The following is an 18,360-nucleotide window of genomic DNA, read 5'->3' on the forward strand; positions in this document are numbered from 1 at the left end:
TATATATGTTGAGTAGCCTGTGTTTGCCATTTCTTAAAACTATTGTTTCCTTAAGTTAGAATGCCTTAGTTGTTAAATCAGTGTTTAAATATGCATGTACTTTACAATATAGTCTGTGTATGAGAACTGGGAAAAATTATCAAAACTCATATATTCTTTAAATACTTACTAATAATAGTTTCCTATAAAATAAATACCACATTTCAGTATAGGGCTGTGATACATCTCATCACCTTGACTTTGCAGTCCCCTTTCAAGTAGTCCAATACCTGCATAAAATTCAACCCATGGTTAGATTAGTTTATGCTTATACTACTAAGTTTCTAATTTTTTCATGTGAACAAGAACTGTATCATAATTTCTGGTTAAAATTCGCCAATAAATAGCTAACTGATACAATATTAATTCACTGTGTTTAAAATTGATTCAGAAGGTACAAGTCTATAAACTGTCAACTCTCAGCTCATCTCTGACCACTCTGGTCTCCAGTGTGTGGAAAGCTCAGCAGAGTGGACTTTCCTCACATATCCGAAACTGTCCATTTCTCTATAGCTCCGTGGCCACTGCCCCAAAACCTGCCCTTGTCCTGTTATGCCACTGACTGAGAAGCTGTTCCCCCGAAATCCATTCTCATACAGGTATCAAATTCTTTTAAAGTGTAAATTGACAAACCCAGCATGATGGTATATGCCTGTAATCCCAGCACTCAGGAAACTGAGGCAGGAAGATCACCATGAGTTTAAGATCAACCTGTGCTACATAGCAAATTCTAGGCCAGCTTGAATAGAATAAAATAGTGAAACCTTGTCTGAGAAAAGCAAAACAAAATGTATGTCGAGGTTTTGTTTTTGTTTTGCAGAAAACCTTTGAATGTTCCCATTGCATTGGAGTAAAATCCATGCTCCTGGGCTGGGGATTTAGCTCAGTGGTTCCGGCACCTGCCTCGGGAGTGTAAGGGCCTGAGTTTGATCCCCGGTACTCACCCCCCAAAATAGCTGTGCTCCTTCCCATGGGCTACATGGCCACTAGCCCATCATTACCTCTCCAACCTTTCTGAGCTTTTCTGTTCTATCCCCTACACATCAGCCACATAGGCCAGACTGCAGCCCTGTGCATGCGGGGTCTACACTTCATGCTTACTATCAAGCCTTGTTTATCTTCAGCGTCTGCCCGCACAGGTTTGTCTATTACCTGTCTCTACTCCAGTAGGTTGGAAGTACATGAGGGCAGAGGCTGTATCTATTTGTGGCACACTTGTTTCCCCAGCACCTAAAACAGTACTTGGTCAACAAATACCTAGGCGTGTGCAGTGCCCCAGAGAGATTTGAGCTGATGCTAGCAGCCATCCTGCCCTCCTGACGGCATCCAGAGGAGAGGTGCTGGTCTCAAGGCCTGGCCCTCAGGGTCAGTTGGCAGTGCATGTCCCAGCCCATTTGGGTCAGGATTACACAGAGCTGCTCAGTTGCCTAACACACTGCTTCAATTTATTTTATCAAACAGCTTTCTAATTGTGATATTTAATAAAGAGAAAGAAGGTGCTGACAGAGGACCCAGTTGCCTTGTACCTTGGCACTTGGATTTATTTGATGTCTTGTTATGCTTTTTTAAAAAATTAAGTTTATTGGTACATTTTAGGTATACAGTTACATTCATCATTAGGATCTTGTACCTTTACATGATTTATCTTGGTTCTTATTTTTTCCCCATTCCCCAGCCCTCCCCTCACTCCCTCCATCCTTCCCTGTTTACAAAGACATTGTTTCCATGCTTTTCCTTTTCTCATATTTTTTCTTTTCCCTTTTTACCTTTCCCCTACTCCTCTCACTTCCCTTACTCTTTTAGACCTTTTCTTCCTATTATACAATATCAGTAATACATTTTGATCCTTATTTACACTTTTAATTTTTCACACCAGAGAAACTATTTATATTTACACCTGTGTGTCCTGTTTGTTTCACATAAGAGTATGACCTCTGGAGGGCAGGGACAAGGGGAAAAAATGAGAACCAAGACTTGTCATATAAAGGTACAAGATCTCACTAATGAATGTAACTGTACTGTATACCTAACATGTACCAATAAACTCAATGAAAGAAAAAAAAAGTATGGCCTCAATGTGCATCCACTTAGCTATAAATATGTGTAGTTTCTCATTCTTTATGGCTGAGTAGTACTCCATTTTATTACATTAAAAAAACCACACACATCTTTTTTGAGTCTCCAGTTGATGGGCAATTCTGCTGTTTCCAAGTCTTAGCTATTACAAACTGTGCCACTATAAACATGGGTGAGCATCACTGTGGTATGATTCTTTTAATTCTTTTGGGAAGGTACCTAGCAGAGGAATAGCTGGGTCAAATGGGACTTCTAATCCTAGTTGTTTGAGTTATCTCCATATTTCCACAGTGGTTGCACCAGTCTGCACTCTCACCAACAATGGAGAAGGGTTCCTTTCTCCCCATAATCCCACCAGCATTTGTTGGTTGATTTCTTGATAGCAGCCATTCTCTCTGGGATGAGGTGGAATCTAAGTGTTGTTTTCATCTGTGTCTCTTGAATGACCAGTGTTGTTGAACATTTTTAATATGTATCTGCTGCTTTTACTTCTTTGTCTGAAAAATGTCTTCATTTCAAATGCCCATTTTTGAATTGGATCTTTATATTTGGGGAGTCTGATATTTTTTAGTTCTTGATATATTCTATATAGTAGACCTTTGTCTGAAGAACAGCTGATACAAATTTTTCCTACATTGTAGGTTGTCTCAGCTCTGTTGGTGATTTCTCTTGCAGTACAAAAGCCCTTTAAAAAGATGAGATCCCTTGAGCCGGGAGTGGTAGCGCACACCTGTAATCCCAGCACTCGGGAGGCTGAGGCAGGAGGATCAATGTGAGTTCGAGACCAGCCTGTCTACATAGTGAGTTCCAGGTCAGTCTCAACTACATAGTGAGACCCTGTCTCAAAAAAAAAAAGAAAAGAAAAAGATGAGATCCCAATTGTTGATTCTTTGTGTTGGTTCCCATGCTACTGAGGATTTGTTCATAAAGTCTTTTCCTATGCCGATATCTTCAAGAGTCCTACCTAACTTATCTTCCAGCGAGTTTAGTGTTTCTAAATCTTTAGATCTTTAATTTACTTGGGTTTTAGTTTAGTGCATGGTGAAAGATAGGTGTTTAGTTTTAACCTTTGGCAAGTTGAAATCCAGTTTTTCCAACTTCATTTATTAAAGAGGCTATCTTTTCCTGCAGTGAGGGTGGTTGGCTCCTTTGTCAAAGATGAGGAAGCGGAGTATGTCTGGAGTTATTTCTGCATCTTTTAATCTATTCACTGATCCTCTGATCTTTTTCTTTGCCAGTACCATGCTGTTTTTATTACAGTGGCTTTGTAGTATAGTTTCAAGTTGGGGATTGTGATACCCCTCTGCCATGTCTCTGTTGCCTAGAATTGCTTTTGCTATTCTAGGTCTCTTCTTATTCCAAATGAATTTTTGGATTGTTTTTTCTTTTTGTTTAATTTTTTAAATTTTTTTATTTATTTTTTGGTACTGGGGATCAAACTCAGGTCCTTGTGCTGGCAAGGCAGGCAGTGGAACCACTGAGCTAAATCCCCTGCCCTGGATTGTTTTTTCTAGTTCAGTAAAATATACTATTGGGATTTCGATGGGGATTGCATTGAATCTGTATAGGTGTTTTGGAAGTACGGCCATTTTCACTATATTGGTTCTTCCTACCCAGGAATGGGATGTCTTTCCATTTTCTTATATCTTCTTCAATCTTTCTTCAGAGTGCTGTAGTTCTCAATGTAGAGGTCTTTTGCTTCCTTCCTTAGATTGATTCCTAGATATTTCATTTTTTTTTTTTGGATGCTATTGTGAAAGGGGTTGTTTCCCTGATTTCATCCTCAGTCAGTCTGTTATTTGTGTACAAGAAGACTATTGATTTGAGTGTTTGCCTTGTATCCAGCTACTCTACTGAATCTGTCAATTAAGTCTAGAAATCTTTTGACAGAGTTTTTCTGGTCTTTTGTGTAGAGTATCATATTGTTAGCAAATAATGACAGTGTAACTTCTTCCTTTCCTATCTTTATTGCTTTTATTTTTTTCTCTTGTCTAATTGCTGTGGCTAATGTTTCCAGAACTATGTTGAACAGGAGTGGTGATAGTGGGCATCCTTGTTTTGTTCCTGATTTTAGTGTGAAGGTTTTCAGTCTTTGACCATTTAGTGTTGGTTTTTCATAGATAAAATTATAAAATTATTGGTGTCTTGGTTAGTTTTACTTTGTCTGTAAACTAAACAGATTCCTTATCATAAACCAAGCTAATTTAGTTAATTTTAGTTGCCCATAAACTAAAACTAATTCCTTGGGAATTTGAGACTAGATCAACATTCTAAAATTGAAGGGCTGATCACCCGCCCTGGGACTGCAGTGACCTAACCATGCGCTCGCTGCTCAGGGTCTCAGGCAGCTAGCTGGCGTCTCCCCGTAACACCTTTTGCCTGCCATCTTGCAGACTTCTGTACTCATGTGCTGTAGTCATGTGAAGACAGTGATGGAGATGGAGATGCAAAACCGCCCTAACTTAGTGTCATCCCAAGCTGCCACTTGGCTGTCTCATCCAGCCCATGGAGGCTATCAGGAGAGAAGGAAGGGAACTGCTGTCGGCACTCCTCAGCTTTCCCCCCACCCAGACTAAGTCAGATTTCCACGTGGCCTTTCTGCTTGGTGTTACCAGCGGGTGGTGTCATTCCCCAAGTCACCCGCACAGAAGGAAATGACAGCAGCTGCGCTGTTGCTTCAGAGCTCAGCAGGGCAGGCGACCTGAGCAAGAGGCTCTGGTGGGATAACAGGAAGGGCACAGAAAATACTCTCTTCCAAATAGGCATTGAAGATTCTTTCAAGTATCTTGGCGTTTATCCCCTTAACATTTATCTACTTGCTTATTCATGTCCACATGTTGTGTGACATACGCTGGCACCTGAAGACTTCTCTGTCCCACTGCCTGCAGGTGTACTGGCACTCCAGTGCTCACATTCTCGGCGAAGCCATGGAACTCTACTACGGAGGCCACCTGTGCTATGGCCCCCCCACTGAAAATGGATTTTACTATGACATGTTCATCAGAGACAGGTAACGTCGCTGAATACTGGCCTCTGAATGCCTGTGTTTATACTGCATCGTTTTATAATGGGTACCTGTTAGCTTAGTCACTGTTTAGTCACTGTCGGATAATGTGACCATAAATTGGTTAACCATTTGTGAAAGTTGTTTTTTAATGAGTTTAGATTCAAGGGGTGCTTTGCCAATGTTTTTGTTCTTTTCCCTGGAATGAATGACATGATATGCTATGTCTAATGTAAGACTTGCTAGAGCATCATACTACTAATCAAGAGCAGAATCGCAGCTTACTTCCTAGAGAGCAGTTAGTTCTGCTCCTAAGGGGTGCTTTGCCAATGTTTTTGTTCTTTTCCCTGGAATGAATGACATGATATGCTATGTCTCTAATGTAAGACTTGCTAGAGCATCATACTACTAATCAAGAGCAGAATCACGGCTTAATTCCTAGAGAGCAGTTAGTTCTGCTCTATGATGATCAGGGTGATGTGGTAGAGGCCTCCCATTCCACAGGCCTGTGCTGGAAGTCATTAGCAACTGCGCAGCCCTGTATTCCTTGTAGCTCAAAGATGCCACCAGCTGCTGAAATTGCAACCTTGGGCCCATGCAATTCCCCCATACTCCTCACTGTCACCCTGTCTTACAGCAGCTCAACCTGGTTCTATTGGTGTTGTCTCCTAAACAGCTCTCTCATCCTCTTCTTCCCTCACTTCTATGTTAACTTAGACCCATGACAATCTTTTACCTGATCACGTACAGTATGTTTTGGCTTAGTGCTTAATGACTCTGTAACTGAGCAAGCAGCAGTCTGTAGCTACAGACTGGTGCAGTCTGGACAACTTTTACTGAAAACTAAGAACAGCATTTACCTACAACACCACTGACACCAAAGGTGTGAGGTTTTGCCGTATCAACAACTGATTCACTAACTCTGGACACCAGGTGTCCAGATATTCTGTTTAATTCTGACACCAGTTATCCAGAGTTAGCACAGACACCACAAGACTGCCCCAGTTTACCATGGCAGTCCCAAATCCGGGCCTCTCATGCTTCTGACTCACCAGTTATAAGTCAGCTCCTAGGAGCCACTCTTTGGGTCCAATAACTTGTTAGAGTGGCTCACAAGACAGAGGAAGGCACTTTTCTCACATGTGCTGGCTTATCATAAAGTTACAGAGGATACCAATGAACAGATAGATGGAAGAGAGACCCGGGGCAAGGTCTGTGGGATGGGGCAGGGCTCCCTAGTGGCTGCACCACCTCCTAGCACCTCAACATCTTCACCGTCCTGGCAGCTTTCTGGACTCTTAGAACTTTTAATGAAGGCTTAGTAACATGGGCACAACTGAGGAAATCATCGACCACTGATGTTCAGTGAACTCAGTCTCCAGCCCCTTTCCCCTCTCTGAAGGTCGGGGTGAAGGTTCCCACCCTCTGATCATGCGTTGGCTGCATCACCTCCCATCTGGAGCTGTCAGCTCCCCAGTCCCTCACTCCAGAGAATCTGTCGTATCACAGTGTCATTTATACCCAGCAGCATCTCTTGTACACCACTCCAGATGTCATCCTGTTCAGTTCATCTGCTCTGTCCTTGGTACTGAGGACTAAGCAGTGATCAAGTCAGTCTGTCCGCATGGAGCTGACAGTCAGCTGAGGGAAGACACGGCAAACAAACAGCCAGCCGTCTGCAGTCAGATGGTGATGAATGTACAAAGGAAAACAGAGCCAGGGTGGGCAGACGTGTGCCATGCCAAGCGGGTGATCGGGAAAGGACAGAGACAGTGAAGCAGACGGAGAGGATCAAGCCCCGAGGAAGCTGGGAGGGGAGAGCGGCCTGGGTCTCTGTGGGGATGTGTGTGGCTGATCTGAGCATGGAAACCAGTGTGGCAGGAGGGGAGTGAGCCCCGGCTGGGAGTGACTGAAAGGTAACTTAGCAAGACCCTCACTCGTAAGTAAGGGACTGAAGATATGTATGCAAATGCCCTGGGTTCAATCCCTGGAACTGTCAAAAAAGAAAAGAAAAGCTGCGGTGTGTATGAATGTTTGTTTGGCTCTCTGCAGCCCTGGTACAATAAAACACTGTCTCGGTTCAGCAAGTGCATCTACTAGTGCTGAAGGCTCTAGGCCGGAGGAGGAGGGGCGACACAGCGGACGGAAGACCTGTATTGATTCTCTGGGACTCTTATTTTTAGAGCAGTGTCCAGCACCGAGTTGGCAGTCCTGGAAAACATATGTAAAACCATCATAAGAGAAAAGCAGCCTTTTGAAAGGTTGGAAGTCAGCAAGGAAACCCTCCTGGATATGTTTAAGGTAACGTGGTAAACTCTTAAAACCCTTTACTAGGAATGTAAAAGTGAAGAGCAAAACTAGGTCCTCACCACCGCCAAAGGTAGCTTTGCTCCTCCTGCGGCTAGAAAAGAAAAGCTGCGGTGTGTATGAATGTTTGTTTGGCTCTCTGCAGCCCTGGTACAATAAAACACTGTCTCGGTTCAGCAAGTGCATCTACTAGTGCTGAAGGCTCTAGGCCGGAGGAGAAGGGGCGACACAGCGGACGGAAGACCTGTATTGATTCTCTGGGACTCTTATTTTTAGAGCAGTGTCCAGCACCGAGTTGGCAGTCCTGGAAAACATATGTAAAACCATCATAAGAGAAAAGCAGCCTTTTGAAAGGTTGGAAGTCAGCAAGGAAACCCTCCTGGATATGTTTAAGGTAACGTGGTAAACTCTTAAAACCCTTTACTAGGAATGTAAAAGTGAAGAGCAAAACTAGGTCCTCACCACCGCCAAAAGTAGCTTTGCTCCTCCTGCGGTCCCATGGTCTGCTGACTACGTGAGGCTGTCCCTGGTCACTTCCTGTGCTGTTTCTGCCCTCATCTGTTTCCTGAGAGATTCCAAGTGGACTAGGTGAAGGGGCAGGTGTATAATTTTCCTATGTGTGTTTGTAAATCTGATTAATTTTGAATATGTATTACTAATATCTGACTACTGGGAATACTTTTTATCTCAGAATGAAGTGTTATCTGCTTCTAGAGTTGAGAATAAAGCCCATTAACAGCATTAAATTAAAAAAGTCTTGACTGCTAAATTCAACAGTATGTATAATCTCCTACAGTATTGGGCATTTTCTCTTTTTAGGACAGTTCTCTGTTAATTTTATTTTCAAATTTTAACCCCGGGCTGGGAGTATAGATCAGTGGTACAGCCTGCATGAAACCCTGGGTTCAATCTCTAGCCAAGTGAAAACAAGATTCTCATCTGTGGTCAGCTGTGTAGAACATTAACGTTTTCTCATATTATATTGCTCTGACCAGTTTCCTTAAGTTTATTTCTAGTTTTATTTTTAAATCATATATTTCAGAGAACACATTTTAAAAGAATAGTAGCATAGTTTTATGAGATTGAATTAAAAAACACCAGATTGTAATTGCATTTGCTTTTTTCGTGTGGCAGAATATGTATAACATTCATCAATTTAACAGTTTTTAAGTGTATATTTCTGTGGTATTAAAAACCTCCACATTGTGCAGCCGCCACTGGTATCCACTCACAGAATATGTCACTTTCTAGAAATAAAACTTCCTGTTAAACACAACACCTCGTTCCCTCTTACACTGCCCCTGATAGCCACCATTCGCGTTTCTGTCTCTGAACTTCACTTCTCAGGGAACCTCATCTTAGTGGAATCGTTCAGTATTTGTCCTTTTGTGTAGGTTCATTTGTGTGGCAGCGTGTGGCAGGGTTTTCCATCCTTTGTTAAAGCCAAGTAATACCGCATTGTGTGTCCCTAGCAAATTTTATTTGTTCATTCTATGTGACTGCTGTTGATAATGATGCTTATGAATATGGGCGTGCAAATTTCTGTACGAAATACTGGTTTCACTTCTTTTAGATATATACTCAGAAGTAGAATTGCTGGATCATATGGCAACTTTTAAGTTTTTCAGGACCTGCCTTACTATTTCCCAGTCCCACCAGCAAAGCACAGACATTTCATTCTTGCCAACATTTGCTATTTTCTGTTGGTTTACAGTCGCCATCCTAATGGATGTGAAGTCCTATCTCATTGCATTTTTGATTTCATTTCTCTAATGACTTAGTAACATTGAGCATCTTTTATGTGGTTTTGGCCATATGTGTATCTTCTTTGCATTCTTTGTAGAACTTTCTAGTCAACTCCTTTGCCTGTTTTCAAATGAGTTTTTTTTTTTTTGTTCTTTGTTTTGTTGTTGTTGTTGTTGTTGTTGTTGTTATTGTTGTTTTTGAGCCAGGGTCTTGCCTTTTATGTGGTTTTGGCCATATGTGTATCTTCTTTGCATTCTTTGTAGAACTTTCTAGTCAACTCTTTTGCCGGTTTTCAAATGAGTTTTTTTTGTTGTTGTTCTTTGTTTTGTTGTTGTTGTTGTTGTTGTTATTGTTGTTTTTGAGCCAGGGTCTTGCTTTGCTGTCTAACTGGCTTCCTAAGCAGCTGGGGCTACAGACACACCCTGCTATTATTTTGGTTTTGATACCATAATATACTTTGAATAGCAGTGCCTCAATAAATGGGTGAGTTGTGGACGTTTTCTTCCATTCTGTGGGTTCTCTTTCTCTGAAGCCATTCTTAAGAACTGAACACATCAGTCTTTGTGAAGGAAAATGATTTGAGTTGAATGTGTAGGTATGCAACAGTTAAATGCACAAACATGTTTTTTTCCTGTCAACAGCTACTTCTTTTAAGTGGTTATTTAATGTACTTTGATAGTAATCATAATAGTAAAAATAAAAAAAAGGAAAAATTACATTAGCATTTTAATATAATATCATTGCTTCCTATGAACTGTTTTTATCCAAATGAATAAAATAGCTGTACCGATGTCAGAATTTCACTTCATGTAGTCAAAATTGGATCTTCTAGAATAGCCGATACATTAAAAATATAAGGGAATATACAAACTGAACAAACAATATGTGTGGTGCCACCACCTGCCTTGCAAGTGCAAGAACCCATGTTCGATCCCTGGCACTAAAAAAGAAAAGAAAAGAAAAGAAAAATGAACCACATGTGTTATCTTAAGTTTTGTAGCAGCTACAGTTAAAAATGAAAACAAAGGTGAAATTAATTTTTAATAAAATTTTATTTAACCCAATAAAAATTGAACCCAATAAAACTCATTTGAGCATGTAGCCAGTATAAACAATAAGTAATGAGCCACTTTATAGTTCCCTGACACACACACTGTGCCTCCCAGGTTCCAGGTGCTTTGCACTTGCAGCTCATCTGAGTGTCCATAGCCGTGCAGGACACAGGCCCGACTGGACAGTGCAACTCCGGGCTGCAGCTCCCCGTGTCCTTCGTGTGTCAGCGCCTGGCACACAAGAGACACCCTCACTGGTATTTGAAAAAAGCAGAGGTTTTTTCATTCACATATTTTGTGTAATAATATGTAAATGTTTTTCTTTGTAGTACAATAAGTTTAAATGCCGCATTCTGAAGGAGAAGGTCAACACTCCGACTACCACAGTTTACAGGTGTGTGAGCATAAAGTTAAGTTCTACTCTGTGGTGAGCTTGAAGGGTTAGCAGTAGCAGCAGACTTTGTTTTCTGAAGAGTGGTTTATTTGTGCAATTGTGTATCTGATTATTGCTTTAGTTAGCCCCAAAATTTTATCACAAGGAGGAAATTCTTATTTTCTCCTTTGTAGTTATCAGGATGGCACGGAGATTCAGTTTTTATCTTCTGGGAATCAGCTATTGTAAGATCTTTCTCCCTTTCAGCTATTGTAAGATCTGTCTCAACTCAGTGCCTTACATAGAGAAGGGGCTTTCTGTTTCCTCTTTCCACATTTTTTTTTCTGATGTTACTGAGGATTGCACTCAGCACCTGTGTATTAAGCTATATTCCCAGCTTTTAGTTTTTCTTCTGAGACAGCGTCTTGTAATCTTCCTGCCTAAGCCTCCCAGGACACTGGCATCACATTCTTGTTAACATAGCGGTGGGAGCCACATAGGCCGTCTCCTCCACAGTGACCCTCTGCCTCACACCGCGCTCTGCGGTCCAAAGTCCAGGTATATCAGCCCTCGCCGCTAGCAGGGTGTTCGTGATGAGCTGTGCGAGGTCAGGGAAAGCGGAGGAAGAAGGGTCAGATGCTAAGAGGCGAACTCAATTCCAGAGTTGCTTAGTTCTGTTTCCTTAACATGAGGCTCCTGAGCCACTTTAATTTATCAGCCTTTTAAACTGCCCCAGGTAGTTGCTGTCCCCCCTTTCTGTGTTCCTGCTGTTGGCACCTTCACGGTCCTGTCCTATCATCTGTAGTTATGATGACAGATATTCTCCACCAGGGCACTGATTTTCTGTCAAGTCCTACGGTTCCCTGGTGTGATGGTCCTGTAAGTATAGTCACATCTCCTTTGGGCAAGGCTTAAATGTAATGTGAGCTCATTACCCTCTGACGTTCATGGGGGATACTGTGTTTATCTTATTTTTATCACTGTACTTGCACCTAGCAAGATTTTATTATTTTTCATCTATAATGTGAGTGTTACTATTAACCATTTTAAAGTTTAAAAATAAATGAAGGTATAGAAGAGAAAGGCTAAGTTTTAACTTTCTGGCTCCTAATTCTTGGCCTTTTGGGTTCAAGGTCAATTTTTAAAGAAATCTACTTAGGTCAACATTAATACTTCTATTTTGCTTCTGACACTGACACTTCTTACTGGGTGTAGTGGTGCACGACTGTAATCCCAACACTCAGAAGGCTGAGGCAGGAGGATTACTGCAGATTCAAGGTCAGTCTGGGCTGTATAGTTCAAGACCAGCCTGAACTACATAGTGAAACCCTGTCTCAAAAAACCTAAAAAAATTGACCCTTCTTGTATCTTATGAATTTGAACAGCTTGTATTTAATTTTTGAGAAAAAAGTCTTTAGTTCTAAGGGAAATTTTTTTTTTTTTTTGGTACCGGGGATCAAACTTGGGTTCTTGTGCTTGTGAGGCAGGCAGCGGAACCACGGAGCTAAGTCCCCAGCCCTTCTAAGGGATTTTTAAAGATCAGAATATTGAAGGCTCTTGTGCTGCTCTGGCACACCTTCCCTGCTGAGTGTTAGGTAATGCCTCCATCTCAAGGAATGGCTCAGAAGTTTGCTTGTTCAAACAATTGGCATTTCATGTTTAGAGCATTACTTTATTTGCTAGTCTATTGTCGATCCTTTTTTGTATTCATTGTAATTTTTAAATTTTTTCACCAATGAACTTTAGAAATATTTCAAATTGGTTGGGATAGTTAAGGCAGTGCTTTCTTTACTAAATTTTCCTTCAGTTGGCTAAACTTAAGTAACTTTTGGTCTTACCTATATTATTTATATTTTACTCTATTGATATTTTTGTACTTGACGAAAAGTGTGTACTTATTAAGACTTGGGGGTCCTTGTTCATTGTATGTGCAAACAGAACCCCAGCTGTAGCCCAGCATGTTTTGATAATGATCTTAACTCTTGTCTGAGGTTTGTTTCATAAGTTATGTTCTCTTTTAATGAACTGAGAGACAATGAGGCATTTCATCATAAAACCAAAGAATCTGAAACAAGTAAAGAAAGCCTTGGCATTTACTTTTTTCTTTCTTTTTGCTTTTGTTATCTTTTGACATCCATTTTTGAACTGAAATAGCCAGTGAATATGTTGTGAGTAAATTTCAGGTGATTTCAGTCTTAAAAATTAGTACCAGGGACTTAGTTTAATTCACTAGAGCACATTAGTTAATTAGAGGGATGGCTTTTTGATTTTTATGACAGTGGAAAGTTCATTGAGAGCCTTGGGTGTGACAGACAGTTCAAAGCGGCATCTCTGTATGCAGTGTCTTTCAGGCGTTTGATTGTGATGTTTACTCTGAGGCTCTCTGAATTGCCTCTCTCCTCGACCCTAAATCAAACATTTCTCCACCACATAGACATAAGTAAAACTCTTCACTTAAAACATGAGAATATGGCTATTAATGAGGAGTCCAAAAAGCTGTAACTGTCCTCATGTGCCACGTGTTTCATTACAGGTGTGGTCCACTAATTGACCTGTGTAAGGGCCCCCATGTAAGACACACGGGAAAAATTAAAAGCATAAAAATTTTCAAGGTAAGGATTTTTTTTTTTTTACTTACAAATGCAGTAAACTTAAGGTAAACTAGAGGATTAAAGGATTTCTGTCATATTTTCACAGTTTGAACATGATGGCATTTAAAAATACCTTATTCTTCTTTGATTAAAAGTAATACATTTTAGAATTTTGCTAATTAGAACTCTGTATGTGCTTTTGTTCATTTAGCCTCATTGAAAGTACTGAAATGCATTTCTTTTTCATGTGATAGTTAAGAATATCACTGTGTGTATAGTTGGCCTCTGTATCCACGGGTTTTACTTTTCTGGATTTAACTAACTGTGGAAGGAAAATATCTGAGAAAAAAATCATATCTAGACTGACCACATGCAAGCTTTTTTGAGTCACTGTTCCCTAAACGATGCAGTGTAGCAAATCTATACATATCCTATACTTTGTGTTAGTACTCTGGAGAGGATGTAAAGTGTGCAGGGAGATGAGGGTAGGTTCTATGCCATGTAATGGGAGAGTCTTGGGCATCCACGTATTTTGGTATCCTTGGGAAGTGTGGAACCAATTCCCTACAGAAACCAAGAGAGAGCTGTACTGTTTTTCTTGAATCGTCTAATGTGAGCAAAAATATTAGTCTACAATAAGAATAATGTAGGAAAAAGGAAAAACCAAAGGGAATGTGATGGTGTAATAGAGAAAAACGTTGTTTTGGCAATCGAGAGGTGCAGGGCTAACTTTGCAGTCTTTGCCTCTTTTGGCCTTAGTTTTCTCACAAGTAGAATGTGGGGCCACATGACAGCTTTACCCCTTATGCCCTTCACTCTGAGCTATAGGTCAGTGAGGCCGGTCTCCCCTTTCCGGGGTCTCCTGCCTCTTCTGCTCCCCTCTGGGTCATCATAGTTGCTCTTCGGCATTCCCTGTCCATCCCTCTCACTTTCGTTCCTGGAATCCATAGCGGACTCTACATAATTGACTGATAAGTAGTGTAATTTGGGCTGGCAAGTTTTAATTAGAATCAATTTCAGATTCTTCCCAGCAGTACAGAAAGTCTTCTGAAAGTTAGCAATATGGATGTTGCAGTGGAAAATTGTATATGTGGTTTTACGTGTAACCAGATGTTTGATATGTTGGTCAGAATCTTGTTTGCTGTTTAGAATTCCTCAGCATATTGGGAGGGCAGTCCTGAAATGGAAACATTGCAGAGGATCTATGGGATATCCTTTCCTGATAACAAAATGATGAAAACCTGGGAAAAGTTCCAAGAGGATGCCAAGAACCGAGATCACAGGAAAATTGGGAAGGTATGCCTCACATCCTCACAAGCATGCCTTTCTATTGCCTTATGATCATGTCTCATAAAACTAACTTTTAAAAACAATTTTTTTTCTCCTGTCTTCTTTTTTGCTGGTATTCATTGCCTGCTATTGAGTTCTTTCATGCTAATGCCTTAAGTTCTTCTAACCACTCTCCTTCCTGTATTTTTTATAAGATTTTAAAAAGTATCCCCTTCTCTTACCATGGTATAAAAATAAAATTGTTTTTTTAAAAATTGTGTACACTTGATAGCACACTGCATTTGGGAGGCAAGGCCGTGTATGGAAAGAATGAGATTTGAAAACAAGTTTTGCTGGGTTTTTTATCTCAGTCTTGGCACTGACCACCGCGATCTGTGATGGGCCCGTGTCCTCTTAGGGAACTCCCCACCCTTGTGTATCTTATGGGGTGGCCTGCAGGGTTGCTGTGAGGACGGACACTGGATGGTGGTGCCCAGTGCCCAGCAGACTGAGTAGGTGACAGCCAGGAGAATGACCATCAGCGCTTGAAGCCACCTCTTGCAGTAAACTTTTCTGAGTTTTTTACCTTGCTGTCTTGACATGAAATCCGTGTTCTAAATGCCACATAAGAAAACTAATGGTAGGTAATAACAGATTCCAGAAAAATCAAGTTCAGTGCTAAGTAACCATACATACGAATTGTAGTTTAACATGCTGTATCACATGCAGTTAGGGATAAGTACTTAGTGGCTTTGGAAAGCCTGCCTGACCCGTTTTACCCCTCATGTATTGCGTGAATGAGAAATAGTAACAAAAGATGAAATTAGAAATGTATTTTTGTTTCATTCTAGGAACAAGAGCTCTTCTTTTTCCATGATCTGAGTCCAGGAAGTTGTTTTTTTCTTCCTAGAGGAGCCTTCATTTATAATACACTTACAAATTTCATTCGAGTAAGTTAATTTTTAAAATATTTTGTTCTTATTCAACTGTGTTTTATGATTTTCTCCCATAGTAAATGGTGAAGTGTTTCCATTCATTTTATTGTAGTAATGTGAAATGAATTTTGAACCTAAAAGCAAAATATCAGTTTGTGCCTTCCAATATAAACATGGAAATAATTTCTTTCCCTGAATGCATTTTTAGATTTCATAACATGTACCTAGCATCAGTATAAACCTCTATGGTATGTAGAATGTACAGAGAAGCATTAGAAAAGGTGTAGATCAGCTGGTGACACAGGAGAAAAGAGAAAGTGTCTTTGGCACAAGATGCTAAACTATGAAGCATTGCTTCTCACCAAGTGGCCTGAGGGCCACTGCTACTCCTCTCTTATCTGTGGAAAGACTCCCAGGAGATTTGGCAGCTTCAGAGAAGCATGGAAAAACAATCGTGTAAAATACCTGTAATGTAAGTTTATAGATCGGAAAGTCATTGGTGTTTGCATAGTTAGAACTATACAGATACTGTTCAGAGCTGATCTATGTACATTACTAGGATTGCATTTCCATCTTGCCCTTCCTATAGCTAAGAGTTACAGTGATGTACCACACAATGATATTTCAGCCAGTGACAGATTGCATATATTATGGTGTTCTTATTAGATTGTATTGCTAGGCAGTCTTACTGACCCATAAGATGATTTTGTTGTGGTCAGCTTGGTTTGTGTAACTGCATGCTGTGATGACAGTGAAACAGCCTAGTGAAACAGTTCACAGAATGTGTCCCTTTCATTAAACAACACATGACTGGTCCCTGAAATTTTGGATTTCTATGTGCCTGTCACTAACTTACCCTCAAAAACTCAAACTCATTGTAGCATATTCTGCAATGTTTTTTTCTGAATTTGGTCCTTTCATTCCAACACTAACTTGATACCATGATTCTTGTATGTGGATGTCTTAGGACCTCTTTTCATCATCGTTCTGGTTACTCCTTCCTGTCTCTACCATTCTGAATCCTTTCTTTCCTGATCCCTGCCTCTCTCTTCCTTCAGTCACCTTTACTCTCACTTGAGAAAGCACTTTCTTCAGGAACTTTCTGAGAAAGGGGTACATAGAATGTACTGCTTCTTGTATTTGCTTTCCTTGTCTTGTTTTCCATCCTTCTTTTGTTACTGTGCCCTGGAGCCTGACGCTGACCCTGTGGCCTGTCACCTGCTTATGCTTTAGGGGTTGGCCAGTATGGGGCAATAGTTGAACAGAGGGCGGAGAGGTGAGATTTGAAGTACTGAAGATTGTTAGAGATTTGGGCAGGTGGAGGTGACCAGTCACAGCTGTGCTATCTTCGCTGGAAGATCAGCACAGCCCCTGGCACCTGTGACTCTCAAGGTTCATGGTGGAACGGGTACAGAATAAACAGAAAGTCTTTGTGGTGGCCTTAAAGAGCTCTCTTATCTTTTATAGATACAAGACAGACATGGCTGTTGGTCAGGCTCAAGGCCTGATTGTGTGGGTTGCAGATGTAAAGGCATTTAAGTTACAGCCACAGTGGTCTCTAATGCTAAGGTAAGGGCATTGGTTGGGAAGGAGTGGGTCTTTGAGGCTTGGAATGAGAATATGTAGCAGATGCAGATGAGGCTGAGCACTTTGAGTTTCCAGGAAACTTCCTTGAAGAAATTGGTCTTTTCGTGCAGAAAAAATATCCAGGGACTTTAGCTGTTTTTTTCCCTTGTTCAGTTGGATGAGTTTGCCTCTTCTCCCCACATCTAGCAATTTTTTATTATATAAAATTACAGTAGCAGATCTAATGATGCTTTTTCTTATTGGAGCTTTTAGCTCTGCCAGGATTGAAGATTGATCAGTTATTCTGATCAGAGATTGAGCTGGGTTAGGCTGGGCTTCCATTTTAATGAGAATCACCCTAATTCTCTTTCATCCCTGTCCCTTGGACATGGCCCTCTGGGGTTTCCAGTTGACATGCTGATGGATCTGTGGCTCTTCAGCCCCAAATGATTGAAGGAAAGTCAATTCTGCCCCTCTAATGTGCTCTGTTACTGAATAACACACTATTTCTTTTTAATGTTTTATTTGTGTCAGTACTGTTTGCATTCCTGATAGGAAATTGGTACATGTACATCTTAATTCTTTTTACTTTCCCTTCCCCTCCCTTCCAACACCCTACCCTTATCTCTTGGACTTCTTCCTATTTGCAAAAGCTCTATCTCTCCGTTTCCTGTTATCTTTTATTTTGCCTTCTTCCATTAGCAGAAACGTGAGACAGGACTCGGTTGGTCCTTTTGGTCACCAAATGGGGGAAGGTGTGTACGTGGGGTAGATCACCAGCAGTGCCAGACTGACTCGTGGGCTATGGGGCAGCCTGGTATCAACAGCCTCTGGCTCAGTGCCAAGGACTAGGTTCAGGGAGTTGTGGCCAGAGTGGTGGGGGCTGTGGTGCTGCGCACAGTGGCCCGTGCAGAGGCCATCTGCTGTGGAACCATTTTCCTCAGAACTAGAGCTGCATTTCTGCAGAAGGTCATGCAGGAGGCCAGAATGGGCATGTTCTTCCGAACACAAGGGTAATTCCAAAGCTCTAGGCTAAGATACCGCTTCTACTGAACTTTGGGTAAGCTTACTTCTATATCTTTTTGCTCTATTCAGGGGCTCAACAGATTGGACGTTGCTCACTTACAGGGTACCCAGAAATAGTGTTTGTCTGGGAACCCATGGAGCAATCAAACCAGCACAGAAGTCACCATCACAGATGTAAGCCGGAGTCGGCCTGGGCCAGGACAGGCAGTGGCAAATGCAGGAGAGCCAGCACGGGCATCCCTTGTGCCTCTCGGCGTGTATTTCTGTCACTTGCCTGGATGACCCTTGTGTTATCACACAGTCTCATCCATTATTGGTCATCCTGTGTTTATTTTCACCTAAAATCTATGTTGTGAGTTCAGCCACTGTCAGTGCT

At 41.1% G+C, this 18,360-nt stretch overlaps 1 protein-coding gene across 1 annotated transcript in view; it reads left to right on the forward strand.

The window, feature by feature from the left end:
* Positions 1–18,360, forward strand: part of Tars3 (threonyl-tRNA synthetase 3) — a 54,154-nt gene that overhangs the window by 7,576 nt on the left and 28,218 nt on the right. The window contains exons 4-9 of the mRNA XM_033761063.1: positions 5,004–5,125; positions 7,303–7,420; positions 10,554–10,618; positions 13,131–13,209; positions 14,338–14,484; positions 15,309–15,407. Coding sequence (XP_033616954.1) covers positions 5,004–5,125; positions 7,303–7,420; positions 10,554–10,618; positions 13,131–13,209; positions 14,338–14,484; positions 15,309–15,407 — 630 coding nt within the window. The remainder of the gene's footprint in view (positions 1–5,003; positions 5,126–7,302; positions 7,421–10,553; positions 10,619–13,130; positions 13,210–14,337; positions 14,485–15,308; positions 15,408–18,360) is intronic.

Source organism: Fukomys damarensis, unplaced genomic scaffold (genome assembly GCF_012274545.1).
Source record: "Fukomys damarensis isolate Sample0158 unplaced genomic scaffold, DMR_v1.0_HiC HiC_scaffold_7, whole genome shotgun sequence".
Classification (NCBI taxonomy): domain Eukaryota; kingdom Metazoa; phylum Chordata; class Mammalia; order Rodentia; family Bathyergidae; genus Fukomys; species Fukomys damarensis.